Here is a 14,034-nt window from a genome sequence, read left to right as displayed (position 1 = left end):
ATGTTGGAGAGGTTGTGGAGAAAAAGGAACCCTCATACACTGTTGGTGGGAATGCAAACTGGTACAGCCACTATGAAAAACAGTATGGAGATTTCTCAAAAAGTTAAAAATAGAAATACCCTATGACCCAGCCATCCCATTACTGGGTATCTATCCTAAGAACCTGATATCAGAAATCTCAAGAGTCCGTTGCACCCCTATGTTCATCGCAGCATTACTTACAATAGCCAAGACGTGGAACCAGCCTACATGCCCAGAAACTGATGATTGGATAAAGAAGATGTGGTATATATACACAATGGAATACTACTCAGCCATAAAAAAAGACAAAATTGGCCCATTCACAACAACGTGGATGGACCTCGAGGGTATTATGTTAAGCGAAATAAGCCAGTCAGAGAAAGATGAACTCTATATGACTCCACTCATAGGTGGAAATTAGTATATAGATAAGGAGATCTGATTGGTGGTTACCAGGGAAAAGGGGGGGTGGGGAGAGGGCACAGAGGGGGAAGTGGTGTACCCACAACATGACTAACAAAAATGTACAACTGAAATCTCACAAGGTTGTAATCTATCATAACATTAATAAAAAAAAAAAAAAAAAAAAGGAGCTAAGACCCAACCAGAGTGATTCCATACAACCTCAAACCAAAATCTTTATAATTTTCTTACTTTGGTGAAAACACTAGCAAACTTGACTAGAAAATGTAAAATCTTTTGTAAGAGCAATTATCCATTAGAATTATTTTGACAATTCTCTGTGTATTTCATTATGTGATTAGTAATATGTTATGTCACTTATCAATTGATAGGGATAAATGATAAAGAATCTAATCAATTAAGAAGCATAGTTTTTTGCACTGAACCTCCTGGGAAAGTATTACTTTTCTAAAGGGAACAATGGTTGTTCTACCAAGAGCTGCCAAACAAACAGATGGATCAGCATCAGAACTTCAGAACTTTCCAATGATGAATGCGAGGAATTGCTCTTACCTTGAGTAGAAATGAGTTATCTGCACTTGTTTCTATTTGGAAGGACTGTCCCCTTTGGAAATACTGCAAAAGCAATACACTACAGCACAATTTTGTAAACGTTGTAAAAATTTTTTTAAGCCCTTGAAAACTTTCTATCTTCGTGTTTATGTTTTTTATCTTTTTAAACTGAGAATTCGGAAAGAGATTCTTATGTAGATTGCTGGCTTTGGCGATCTATTTACATTTGTTTCCCTTAGTTTCCTGGGATAGAGAAAAGTAGCTAGGAGAAATGGATAGATGGTACCAGTGAGGGAAACATATCTGAAGATCTCCTGCGGTAACTGGAATATGTTGACAGCTTGTAACCACCTCCACCATAATCGCACTTCCATCTTTCTTAACCATCCTAGATCTCTCAACACAGGAAGTTTGGACATTAATATACAGGTTTATTTGGTTCTTAAGACCCATGTTGACAATATTGTAAACTCCTTTAGTCCATAAAAACCTACTTTCATCTGTAACTTCTTTCCTTGAGGGGAGAAAGAAAGCACTAATACAGATGGTGTTCAGACTGACGATATTTAACACTCCCTGTACATTTTGAGCCACTGCAAGCAACTATCAAGCAAGTTTACCAAGTTTCTGCCATTCCACCTTGTCTTGATATTTAAAGTCAAAAATTGAAACAAAAAGAACAGTAAGCCAATGACCAATTCCTGATTAAGTATTTTGTCCATGATGGATACTCAGTAATAATGAATGAGTAAATCAAAAGGAATGTCCTATGCCCAGCATGACCCTAAGCAAATCTACTTCCTTCATGAACCAAAAAGTGTTTGTTCAGGTAATTCAAGAGAAGTTTTTTAATTAAATGGCTTACAAGGATCAGCCTTGAAAGTCATTTAAAGATGCCATTACATGTTTTTTTAATAGCACTTAAACCACTAAGCAACAGGTTCTTTTGGAAGGTAAAATATGAAAGCAAAGCTTTTTGGCTAACTTCCAGCCCAGAAAAATCACTGAGCTGCTCTTGTGCGCTTTAAGTATTCCAAATGAGTGAGCGAGCGCCTGTTACTCTAGTCTACTTAGAAGGGACAGGGGAGTATTGAGGAGACGAGCCTGTATCTAGCTCATACGTCTCATCCAGAACATGAACGGCTCCAGCAGGAGCTGGTTCTACACATTGCAGTGGCCCTGGAGTCCCTCACCCTGGCCTCAGCCCGCACTTTCCAAATGCATTCACTTTTATTAGCTTGTCTTCTCTTGGCATTCTTGACACCAGCAGGCAGTGAAATAGCTTTTTCTGACTCTGGGTATTTCTTCAGTTTCCTCTTGAGGACTGTAGCTCTTTCCTCCTTTCCCTTTTCTCTCTGAGTTTTGGGTCAGGTGTGCTGGGTGAAGACAGAGAAGTCTCTCAGTGATGAAAGGGATGGGAACAGATAGAAGCCGCAGGAAGGGAGGATGTGGCAAGGGAACAGAGGAGCTTGCCTGGTTTCAGTTTTCATAATGTCACATTGGACTTGGAGTCTAGTTATTAACTAGTCTTAGTTATTAACTAAGATTGTGGATGTAAAATACCTAGCAGAGTGCCTAGCAGCTGGTAGGTCCTTAATAAATATAAATGCTCGTACCCATTATTGGTTCTTGTAGCTGCTCAATCAATGGTAGTCGTTATAACTATTATTATTATTTGCGAACATCTGCCTATAATTTTACATTTTGTATTCATTACACCATTTATTTACCAGTTTTTCTTTCCTGAAAAAGAATATTTTCCCAACATTCAGTAATTTAGAAATGTCAATCTTTGCTGTCCTTATTTTCATAGATGCATAATTTTCTTTTGATATTGCCTGATTTTTATATTATCACCATTTAATTTTCATTGTGTCTATCATTTCAAATCCAGGATCCTCATAGAAGATCTTCAGAAAGTACTGGAAAAGGGGAGCAGTTGGCGAACCCAGAGAAATCGAAGATCCCTCTCTGAATATAATTATGAAGTTTATCACTCCTTAGAAGAAGTATGTAATCAAAAGAGCTTTCAGTGCTTTTTTACAAATGCATCTTTATCATTTAGGTCTAAGGATTGGAGAGAAGCATAAAGACAGAGGCAGAGGCTACACGAAGGAAAGGTCTAGCTCTTACATTGCCTAGTCACCTCTGTTCAGTTCTCTCTTCCATTAAGCTTTTTACTGCTATGATAAGAAGTAGCAAAATAATTTGAATTTCATATGCTTTACCCAACCCACCTCTACAAAGGACATGAGAAGTACTGGGGAAGAGCGAGGTAATGTTGCTGTAATTGTAGTTGTAAAGACACTAACTAAGAAGCCACGGAAGGCAGAGTTAGCCAGAGTCTGAGGACAACGATTTTGTGAGGGGTAGTGAACATTCCTGCTTGCCCCACACCCTCTGCAGCTGAGACCTCCAAAGGTCAAGCCTCATTTGTACAACCTGAGGGCCTTTTAACATGCGGTTGTTTATTCTACCTAGAAAATACAGCAACCCCATCCTCACTGCCACATCCTTTACTATTCACCTGGACAACAACTACCTATTCTTCAAATCTCAGCTTAAGCAAGAAGAGAACTGTTTCTACTCTCCCAGACTGGCTCAGAACTCCCCATCCCCAACCACAGCATCTTACATGCATCCATAGCACATGGATGTGACACCTATCATAGTTTTTAATTATGTAATTATATGACTATTTGATTAATGCCTTTCTCTCCTAATAAGCTGCAAGTTCCATGAGGGCAGGCCATTTCTTTCTTGGTCACCACTATAACCCCAGTGGCAAGCAAATAGAGACCCCCAAGTAGATAGCTGTTGACAGACTGAATAAATGAATGAGTACATACATTTTCCACGCTTCCCCTGAACTGAGCAAAGAAATGTCAGACATAGGATTAACGAGATCCTGTTATATTCTTAAGAGAATATATGGTTCTCTTAGCAATAACTTTCTTTTCAAAATTATTTCCACATATTTCATGTTTCAACATACTTTTTAGGAGCTTGAAATTAGAAGCAATGAAAGGTTTTAGATAACTTGGCACATGGGAGTGCTATTAACATGCACTAGAAAAAAGCCAATTTTTAAAAATATATCTATATAGATATGTACATACATATATATACACATAGACACACATATCTATATATAGATAGATAGATATCTTGCTCATTAGACTAAAAAAGAGTAGGAAAAAAAGAAAATATGGATTCTATCCAGAATTTATTTTTTTATCACAGACTCTTTCTTGCACATCATGGAACAGTGGGACACTTTTGTGTGACTCCCTTACTCCTTGCAAGCCTTTTTTAAGTCAGAAATGTCATCCATCTTTCTAAGTGCCTTATTCATCCATCTCAAATATACCTTCTCCTGATGACAGATAAGTGTGTATGACTAGATCAATGCAAATGTATCGCTGTTACTGGGGAAATTATTCAGTGTGCCCTCCGATGTGTGGCTCGATAGACTAACCTTTAAATGCAAAAGATAAAGCCTTTTTCTTAGCATCTTCTGTTGAGCGGCAAATTGCAGTATGTGGAACTTTGATAAATACTTTCAAGTAGCTTAGATGGTTTTTCTGAAGCTGATTCATTTCTTTCCTGTTAAAGACTTGGGGGAAAATGGAAATAAATTTTGATTTTCAGAAAGAACTCAGAACACATTGATTAATTTTCTATAAAACTCTGCCATCAAGATATTAATGATAAATTGTAGTAGAAGGTGTGCTTTAAAAAGGGAACAATATAAAGACATGAAGCTAGTATTTGAAAAGGCAGAAAATGTAATTTTAAGTATCCCGAAGAAAATTAAAAATATTAAATTGATTTTTGTTCAATTTTATACTCTATGTATGCTCTTTGAATTCTGAGATTTATTCTTGTCTTTGTGTTCTCTAAAAGCTCTGTAATTGTGAGAGTCTGACATGCTTTCCATTTATTTACTTTTAGATTCAAAATTGGATGCATCATCTGAATATAACTCATTCAGGCCTCATTCACATGTTCTCTATCGGAAAATCGTATGAGGGAAGACCTCTTTTTGTTTTAAAGGTAAAAATAAGAAATTATTAAGTTAATAAGTATTTACTAAACATTCATCCTTTTCAACTTTGACTGATGGGGAAAAGAAATGAAATGGCCTTTCATAGTGTCGCATATTTAACATCTTCTGATAATTTAAGAAAAAATTTTCCCTTAGCCTTTTGAACCATATTTAATTTTTGCTGTTGAGTATTCCAGAGAATACTATTTTAACATATTTAGAGTTATTGGTGCACTTAAAAAATTAATGGCCTTCAAAATTACTTGTGAGTTGGTGCTACTTAAGATGAACCAACGCAAAACTGCACAAATGTGTCAGAAGGTATGTGTCATTCCCAGCACTTGACCCTGCATTCTCTTCTAGCTGCTCACCTACGGGCCCTCCATTCCTTCTCAGTCAAACATCTAAAAAGATTTACCTATGACTTCCTCCCCTGCCATTCAGACTCACTGAACTTTGCCCCCACGATTCCTCTAAAGCTTCTCTTGCCAAGATCAACAGCGACTCCTAGTCTGTTCTCTCTAGTCTCTAGTCTCTCTGACCATTCCCTCCAGTCTCACTCACTGGCTCCTCTCCCTGTGTCCTTTCCCTAGGTTCTGGTAATCCTAGGATTCTATTGTCAGATGTGGTCTCACTCTACCAACTCTCTACATGGGCACACCCACCCCACACTTTCAACAGTCATTCCAGACTTTTCTATTCAGTGGAGTTCACTCTCTCGAGCTGTAAATTTATTTCATGCCTTCTTGACATTCTCATCTTAATATTCACGAGAACATCTTAAGACTCAGAATGGCACCAGTAGGCTCCCAGTCAAGAAACATGAGCATCATCCTAAATTCCTCTCCTTTATTTTAACCACTTATTTTAAATCTATCACCAAGAACTGACAATTCTTTCTTCTAAACATCTTTTGCATCTGCTCCAACCTCTTCTCTGGTCCTTACTGCTGTTTCCCTAACTTACCTCTGGATCCATTCTCTCTGGACCATTGCAGTAACGGGCTCAGTACTGAACTTCCTGTCCAGTCCTCATCCTCTACCCTTTCATCCTCTAATCTATCTCTACACTGATGTCAACGTGAGCACACGCTCTCACTCACACATGCGTACATACACACATGTCCCATGAAATACAGGATGAAGCCTTATCTCTATTCGATGGTATCCAGGAATTTCATGTGTCCTTTGCCTCTGTGCCTCTGCCATTTTTCTTCAAATCCCAGAAGCAGTTCCTCAAATATGGTGGGATCAGATTCTCTTCCAAGCTTGAGATGCTTTCTTCCAACTTGTCTGCCAGGCAAGCTTCAAGTCTTGCTCAGCTATCCAAGTGCTCCTCTTCTGAGAAATATTCTTTTCTTCCCCAGGAAAATTAGACATAGCATTCCCATGTTCCCAAAGTAACTTACGCATATTAACATCATAACGATTGATTGCTCATGTCTGCCCTCCCCACGAGCATATAAATTCCTTATCTTTTCATCTTTGAATCTCCAGTGCTGAGCACAATGTCTGACATTGAAAAGTATTTTCCTGAAGTATTAGTTGAGTGAATTAATGAATGAATGAAAAGTAGACACACTATAAATATAATGTCAAGAGCTACCTATTGATTACTGGGTTAGAAACCACATTTAAGTAATATTGATATAATATGATTGTAAAGAAAAAATCTGTCACTTGATTCTGCAAATCAAGTGGTTTTGTTTTTCCATTTTGTGTTATAATGAAATTTGACTTTGTCATCTATAGAACAAAGCTATTTGTTTAGGAAATATTCCTTGGGAACATTTATGATTCCTTGGGATTCTGATTCTGATTCTCTTGGTGGCAGGGAGCGGCAAGGGAGGGAAGAGGAGAGGAAAAAGGAGGGATGGAGGGGAATTTAGCATTTTACTTAACAGTCACATATTATATTAAAACAGAGAAGCAAACCTATTTAAGGGATTGCCCTTTTCCTTGTGTATTTTCTAGTTCTTTGTTTTGTAATTAGGGTAATAAATTTATTGTTTCTGCATAAACAAGCCTGGACTTCTGAAATAGATAGGAACACTCTTTGTCTTTTTTATGGGTTACCTAATGAACCAAATTATAGTGAAGAATGATGCTGAAATTTGTATTAAATTATGCTGGTCAGTGAAATCTAAAAATAAAAGCCTGAGTTGGTTACTATGAATCGTCTTGTTTTTAGCTGGGCAGAAGATCACGAGCATACAAAAGAGCCGTCTGGATGGACTGTGGTATTCATGCAAGAGAATGGATCGGTCCTGCCTTTTGTCAGTGGTTTGTAAAAGAAGTAAGTGAAACCCTTTACACAGTGCCCATTTCGGCTAATCAGTGCTTCCCATGTGTTTTTATTCTGCTCAAGGAACAAAATTGGGAATTTGAAGCCAGCAATACCTGACTGAATGATAATAACACTTTGATTTTGTGGGTTGCTTTCATGTTTATGAAGACCTCTTCTAAGCCTGGCTCAGTTTATCCTCGCCTCTGCCCTTGGAGGTAGGCGTTACAAAACCTCATTGAAAAGAAAGAACCCGACAAATTAGGAATGAAACATAGTAGCTGATATATGGGGGAAAGCTAAAAATCTAATTTATGGTGTTCCAGAGCAGTTTCTCATAGGATATTCAGCTGGAAAATTCTATATCACTTGTCTTTTCCATTAAAGTGACCTCACATATGCTGTAACAATGAAGAGATGAGCAAGTGCTCGCATTTTGCCCTCCTGCTATGGAACTATAATTTAGATACCAAAGACCTTTAGCATCTGTGGATTTAACATTCTCAGTTTCCATATTTTTCAGTGATTCTAATGGCCAATGACTCATAATGGTTTCCATTTTCTGAAGGCTTCATTTAAATCATAAATCCGAGGCTTAGTGTATCGAGTGGGTTCTATACCAAGAGTGGGCCAACTTCATGGACCAACATCATATCATGTTCTGATAGTTTTCTATTCATTGTCAAGAGTGCAATGACTTTCATAGGTTTTTTTAACCTTGACTTTTTAGTTTTTTATTTTTAAATAAGACTCTTAAAAGAAAACTAACCCTAGTACTGGTAATGAAAGTAAAGAAGTCTGGGGAAATGAAGGTTCTAAGCCAGAAAATAACCCTAAAAATTTCTTATAGAGAACCATTAGGGATACAAAAGATATTTCGGTTGTATTTCACTGTGTTTTATGGAGAAATTATGTGCCCTCCTGAGGTTTGTGATTTTGAGGACTCTCCTAGTTTTGGAAAATGTCTCTCACAAATGTCAAGAAAGTACTAAATTTGCAAAATCTGCCTCACTGTCACTCCCAAACCCACAAAAGGATCCTTAATTTTCCAAATATTATGTAATAAAATTTTCAAACTGTTCCCACTCAGTGTGTTGAGCAATTTATAGTCTCTTAAAATACCATTTATTCTGGTAGGACAAATACAAAAGATAATAAGAAATTAATTCTCTTACGTCGTATTAAATATCCATTATATACATACAAAATATGTGCTGTCTCAACTTCCAAAAAGAAAAGGGAAAGAAATGGTTAAGTACGGAAGATCTATTGTTTATAGACTACGGTCCTGTGTATTATTGAAGGACATAAGCATATATCTCCCAAACACTTTACCTCCTCCCTACATGTGCAACTTCTTCTTTATAACACCTAAACTTACTTTATTTGTTCATGTGGTTATCGTCTGTCTTTTCCTGTACCCATGCCAAGGGCAGAGACGCTAATTATCTTGTTCACTGCCAAATCTCCAGCATCTAATTTTCAAATATTTGTAAATGAATGAGAATGAGAATCCAGTGGTAATGATATGGAAAGATTTCTGGGAGATGACTTGTCAAACCATGTCATAGGATATGAATGGTACCAGCTGGATTTTTGCAGTGCACAATCTATACAGCCATATTGGGCAGTCCCTATAACCCAAGCTAAATTTCCAAGAAAGAGGAGACAAAGTGTAACTACAAAAAAAAGAAGAGGCAAGCATAGTGACTGTCAATTGAGGGAAGTTGATTTAGGAGCAAGATTATGTTCCATCTCACCAAAGAGATAAAAGGAAGGGCTTTCCCTCCTCCCTCCCACAGCAGGCTGTCTTCAAGCAGACAGATGAGTCCAGACATTCTGTGCCTCTGCTGCCCTTTCCACACCTCTCTCACTCTTGCTCTTATGGCTGTCACTTGCCCCTCTACCTTATCACTTACATTTCCCATCTGAGTCAGGGAAGCAACCAGAAATTGAAAAAAGGAGGCCTATGGGTCACTTGTCCCAGTGTCCTTGTGGAAGCAATGGCGCTGCCAAATGTGACAGCCACATGGTAGCAGTGACTGGAGTGAGTCAACATTTACACATTACAGGCTTGTAAGAAATGTTCTCATCTTGCTTGAAAGACCTGACTACTTGGTGGGGCAGGGGAGGCTGGTGGCAGGGGCGGGGCACAGAAGGAGTAGGGACTTCAAAGATTTAAATAACCTTAAACCCGCCAAGCATTGGAACATAACCTTTTACACACTCAGTCCCTCGTTAAATCTTCGGTCTCCGAAAAAAGGCAGGGGTGGCCGCTCCAAGAGGGGCTCTAGGCAGCGTCCCTTCCACAGGTCATCTCCCCTCTGCCACAGATGTCCCATGACCAGCTCCCGAGCTGTTACCTTATCTAATTTCCATGCCACCTCTGGGAGCCTCTGGGCTCTTTCTCTGCCTCTCAGGAGACTGTAGGATGCTGTGTCTGGCCCTCTCTTAGCTGATACATGCCACACTGCCGATTGTCCCTCTGCATTTGCCCCTTTTTGGCATGTGACGATCATGTGAGGCAATGTCATCTCAGACATGCTGGACAGGACAGAGGTCCTCTTTTCTTACATTTTCTACCCCAATCTGTCAGTGGTTTCTGCCATCTCTTGTTTTCCTGGAGTTTTGACCCCAAGAGAAGGGGTGGTGTCAGAAGCCAAAAGTTTGACTTCCTACCTTTGCTTTCTCTCTTTCTTTGGTACTTTTCCCCAAACTCAACCCCTTAAAACAACAAACATTTATTACCAGATAGTTTCTGTGGGTCAGCAATTCAGGCACATCTTAGCCAGGGGCCTCTGCTCAGGCTACAGTAAAGGTCTCAGCTGGAGCTTCAGTCATCTTGAAGATTGTGTGGGAGGATCTGCTTCTGAGCTCACTTACGTGACTGTTGGCAGCCTCGGGTCCTCCCTGCCTGTGAGCCAGAGACATCAGTTCCTTGCCATGTGGGTCCATCTCCATCAGGCAGCTCACAACACAGCATCTGGCTTCCGTCAGAGCAGAAGAGGGAGAGAATGAGAGAGAGCAGACCCAAGATGGGAACCACAGTCTCTTTGTAATCTAATCTCAGAAGTGACCTCCCATCACCTTTACCATGTTCTGTCCATTAGAAGTGATCGCTAGGTCCAGACCGTATTAAAGGAGAGGACATCACACAAGAGCATGGGTACCAACAGGTGGGAATCATTGGGGACCACCTTAGAGGCTGTCCCCACAGCTACCACTATAATGTTTGCATCATTACTCAAATGTGAACTAAAAGAAAATACATCAAGCCCTTCTGGGATCCTGATAGAATAGTAGATTGCATAGAGATTATGTGCACACGTTTAGTAGTCAGACGACAACCCTGGGTTCGAATACCAGCTGTGTGATCTTGGTAGGCATGTTGTTTAACCTCTCTGAACCTCAGTAATAATAATATGTGACACATTGGGTTATAGGGAGGATTAAACGATATAATGTGCGTAAAAGACTTAATAGCGTGCTTGGCATATAATAAGCACTTAATAAAATCAACTCTTATTAGTAGTATCAGCAATTTGATAATTTTAAATAACCCATGTACAGAGAATAGTTAAAAAGAAAATCAGCAAGGATATGAAAGAACACAACACCATCAACCAATAGGATCCAACAATGCTTATAGATCCTTCCACCAACAACAGTAGAATACACATTTTTTTTCGAGTGCCCATGTAACATATACCAAGATATACCATATTCAGGGCCAAAAAAGAGACCTCACAAATTTAACAGAACTGAAATCATACAGATTGTGTTCTCTGACCACAATAAAATCAAACTAGATATCAATAGCAGAAAGATAAAGGAAAACCTCCAAATGCTTGGAAATTAACATGCTTCTTTGTTTTTGTTTGTTTGTTTGTTTGTTGCTGCAGTAACGTTGGTTTATAACATTATATAAATTTCAGGTGCACATCATTATATTTCGATTCCTGTGTAGATAACATCGTGTTCACCACCCAAAGTCTAGTTACAATCCATCACCACACACGTGTGTCTAATCAGCCCTTTCACCCTCCTCGATCCCCCCTTCCCCCTCCCCCCTTCCCCTCTGGTAACCACCAATCCAATCTCTGTCTCTATGTGTTTGTTGTTTTTATCTCCTATTTATGAGTGAGATCATATGGTATTTGACTTTCTCCCTCTGACTTATTTTGCTTAACATAATACCCTCAAGGTCCATCCATGTTGTCACAAATGGCAAGATTTCATCCTTTTTTATGCCTGAATAGTATTCCGTTGTGTATATATATCACATCTTCTTTATCTATTCATCCCTTGAAGGGTGCCTAGTTTGCTTCCAAGTCTTGACTATTGAGAATACTGTTGCGATGAACATAGGGGTGCATGTATCTTTACACATTCATATTTTCATGTTCCTTGGATAAATACCCACCAGTGGCATAGCTGGATCATACGGTAGTTCTATTCTTAATTTTTTGAGGAATCTCCATATTGTTTTCCACAGTGACTGTACCAGTTTGCATTCCCACCAGCAGTGTATGAGAGTTCCCTTTTCTCCACATCCTCTCCAACACTTGTTATTTCCTGTCTTGTTAATTATAGCCATTCTAAAGGGAATGAGTGATATCTCCTTGTAGTTTTGATTTGTATTTCCCTGATAATTAGTGATGTTAAACATCTTTTCGTGTGCCTGTTGGCCATCTGTATATCTTCTTTGGAAAAATGTGTGCTCAGAACTTTTGCCCATTTTTAAATTGGGTTGTTAGGTTTTTTGTTGTTGAGATGTATAAGTTCTTATTTTGGATATTAACCCCTTTTCAGATATATGGTTTGCAAATATGTTCTCCTAATTGTTAGGTTGTCTTTTCATTTTATTGATAGTTTATTTTGCTGTGCAGAAGATTTTTAGCTTGATGTAGTCCCATTTGTTTATTTTTTCTACTGTTCCTCTTGCCTAGTCAGACACAGGACTTGAAAATATGCTGCTAAAACCAATGTCGAAGAGCATACTGCCTATGTTTTCTTCTAGAAGTTTCATGGTTTCAGGTCTTACATTCAAGTCTTTAGTCCATTTTGATTAATTTTTGTGTACGGTGTAAGATAGTGGTATACTTTCATTCTTTTGCATGTGGCTGTCCAGTTTTCCCAACACCATTTATTGAAGAGACTTTCCTTTGTCCGTTTTGAAAATTAGTTGTCCATAGATGTGTGGGTTTATTTCTGGGCTCTTGATTCTGTTCCATTGATCTGTGTGTCTTTTTGTGCCAGTACCATGCTGTTTTGATTACTATAGCTTTGTAGTATATTTTGAAATCAGGGAGCATGATACCTCCAGCTTTGTTCTTTTTTCTCAGGCTTCCTTTGGCTATTTGGGGTCTTTTGTTGTTCCATATAAATTTTAGGATTCTTTGTTCTATTTCTGTGAAAAATGTCCTTGGAACTTTGATAGGGATAGCATTGAATCTGTAGATTGCTTTAGGAAGTAATACATTTTAACTATGTTAATTCTTTCAATTCAAGAACACAGAATATTTTTTCATTTCTTTGTGTCTTCTTCAACTTCATTCAGCATTGTTTTATAGTTTTCAGTGTACAGGCCTTTCCCCTCTTTGGTTAAATTTATTCCTGGGTATTTTATTCTTTTTGTTGCAACTGTAAATGGGATTGTAGTCTTAATTTCTCCTCCTGCTACTTCGTTAGTGTTTAGAAATGAAACTGATTTTTTTTTAATGATTTTATTTTTCCTTTTTCTCCCCAAAGCCCCCCGGTACATAGTTGTGTATTCTCAGTTGTGGGTGCCTCTGGTTGTGCTATGTGGGATGCCACCTCAGCGTGGCCTGACGAGCGATGCCATGTCCTCGCCCAGGATCCAAACCTGTAAAACCCTGGGCTGCCAAAGCGGAGTGCATGAACTTAACCACTTGGCCACAGGGCTGGCCCCCAACAACTGATTTTTTTTAAGATAGGTATCTGAGCTAACATCTGTTGCCAATCTTTTTTCTTCTTCTTCTCCCCAAAGTTCCCCTAGTACACAGTTGTATATTCTAGTTTCAGGTCCTTCTAGTTGTGCTATGTGGGCCACCACCTTAGCATGGCCTGATGAGCAGTGCTAGATCTGCGCCCAGGATCAAAACTGGCAAAACTCCAGGCCACCAAGGCGGAGTGTGCGAACTGCAGCACTCAGCCCCCGGGTTGGCCCTGCAACTGATTTTTGTATGCTGATTTTGTATCCTGCAACTTTACTGTATGTTTATTTCTAAAAGTTTTTTAGTGGATTCTTTAGAGTTTTCTATATATAAAACCATATCATCTGCAAATAGTGACCGTTTCATTTCTTCCTTTCCTATTTGGATCCCTTTTATTTCTTTTTCTTGCCTGATTGCTCTGGCTAGGACTTCCAATACTGTGTTAAATAAGCGTGGTGAAAGTGGGCATCCTTGTCTGGTTCCTGTTCTTAGAGGGGAATGATATTAGCTGTGGGTTTGTCATATATGGCCTTTATTATGTTGAGATACTTTCCATCTATCCCCATTTTATTCAGAGTTTTTATCATAAATGGATGCTGTATCTCATCAAATGCTTTCTCTGCATCTATTGAGATGATCATGTGATTTTTATTCTTCATTTTGTTAATGTGGTGTATCATGTTGATTGATTTTCAGATGTTGAAACATCCCTGCATGCCTGGAATAAATCCCACTTGATCATGTTGTATG

At 38.7% G+C, this 14,034-nt stretch overlaps 1 protein-coding gene across 2 annotated transcripts in view; it reads left to right on the top strand.

Annotated features, from left to right (window-relative positions):
* CPA6 (carboxypeptidase A6) overlaps positions 1–14,034 on the top strand; it is a 268,232-nt gene that overhangs the window by 187,515 nt on the left and 66,683 nt on the right. For both annotated transcript variants that reach the window (XM_046641651.1, XM_046641652.1), the window contains 3 exons: positions 2,891–3,005; positions 4,951–5,052; positions 7,235–7,339. In XM_046641651.1, coding sequence (XP_046497607.1) covers positions 2,891–3,005; positions 4,951–5,052; positions 7,235–7,339 — 322 coding nt within the window. The remainder of the gene's footprint in view (positions 1–2,890; positions 3,006–4,950; positions 5,053–7,234; positions 7,340–14,034) is intronic.

Source organism: Equus quagga, chromosome 16 (assembly GCF_021613505.1).
Source record: "Equus quagga isolate Etosha38 chromosome 16, UCLA_HA_Equagga_1.0, whole genome shotgun sequence".
NCBI classification, from domain to species: Eukaryota; Metazoa; Chordata; class Mammalia; order Perissodactyla; family Equidae; genus Equus; species Equus quagga.
This window is presented reverse-complemented; position numbering and strand designations above follow the sequence as displayed.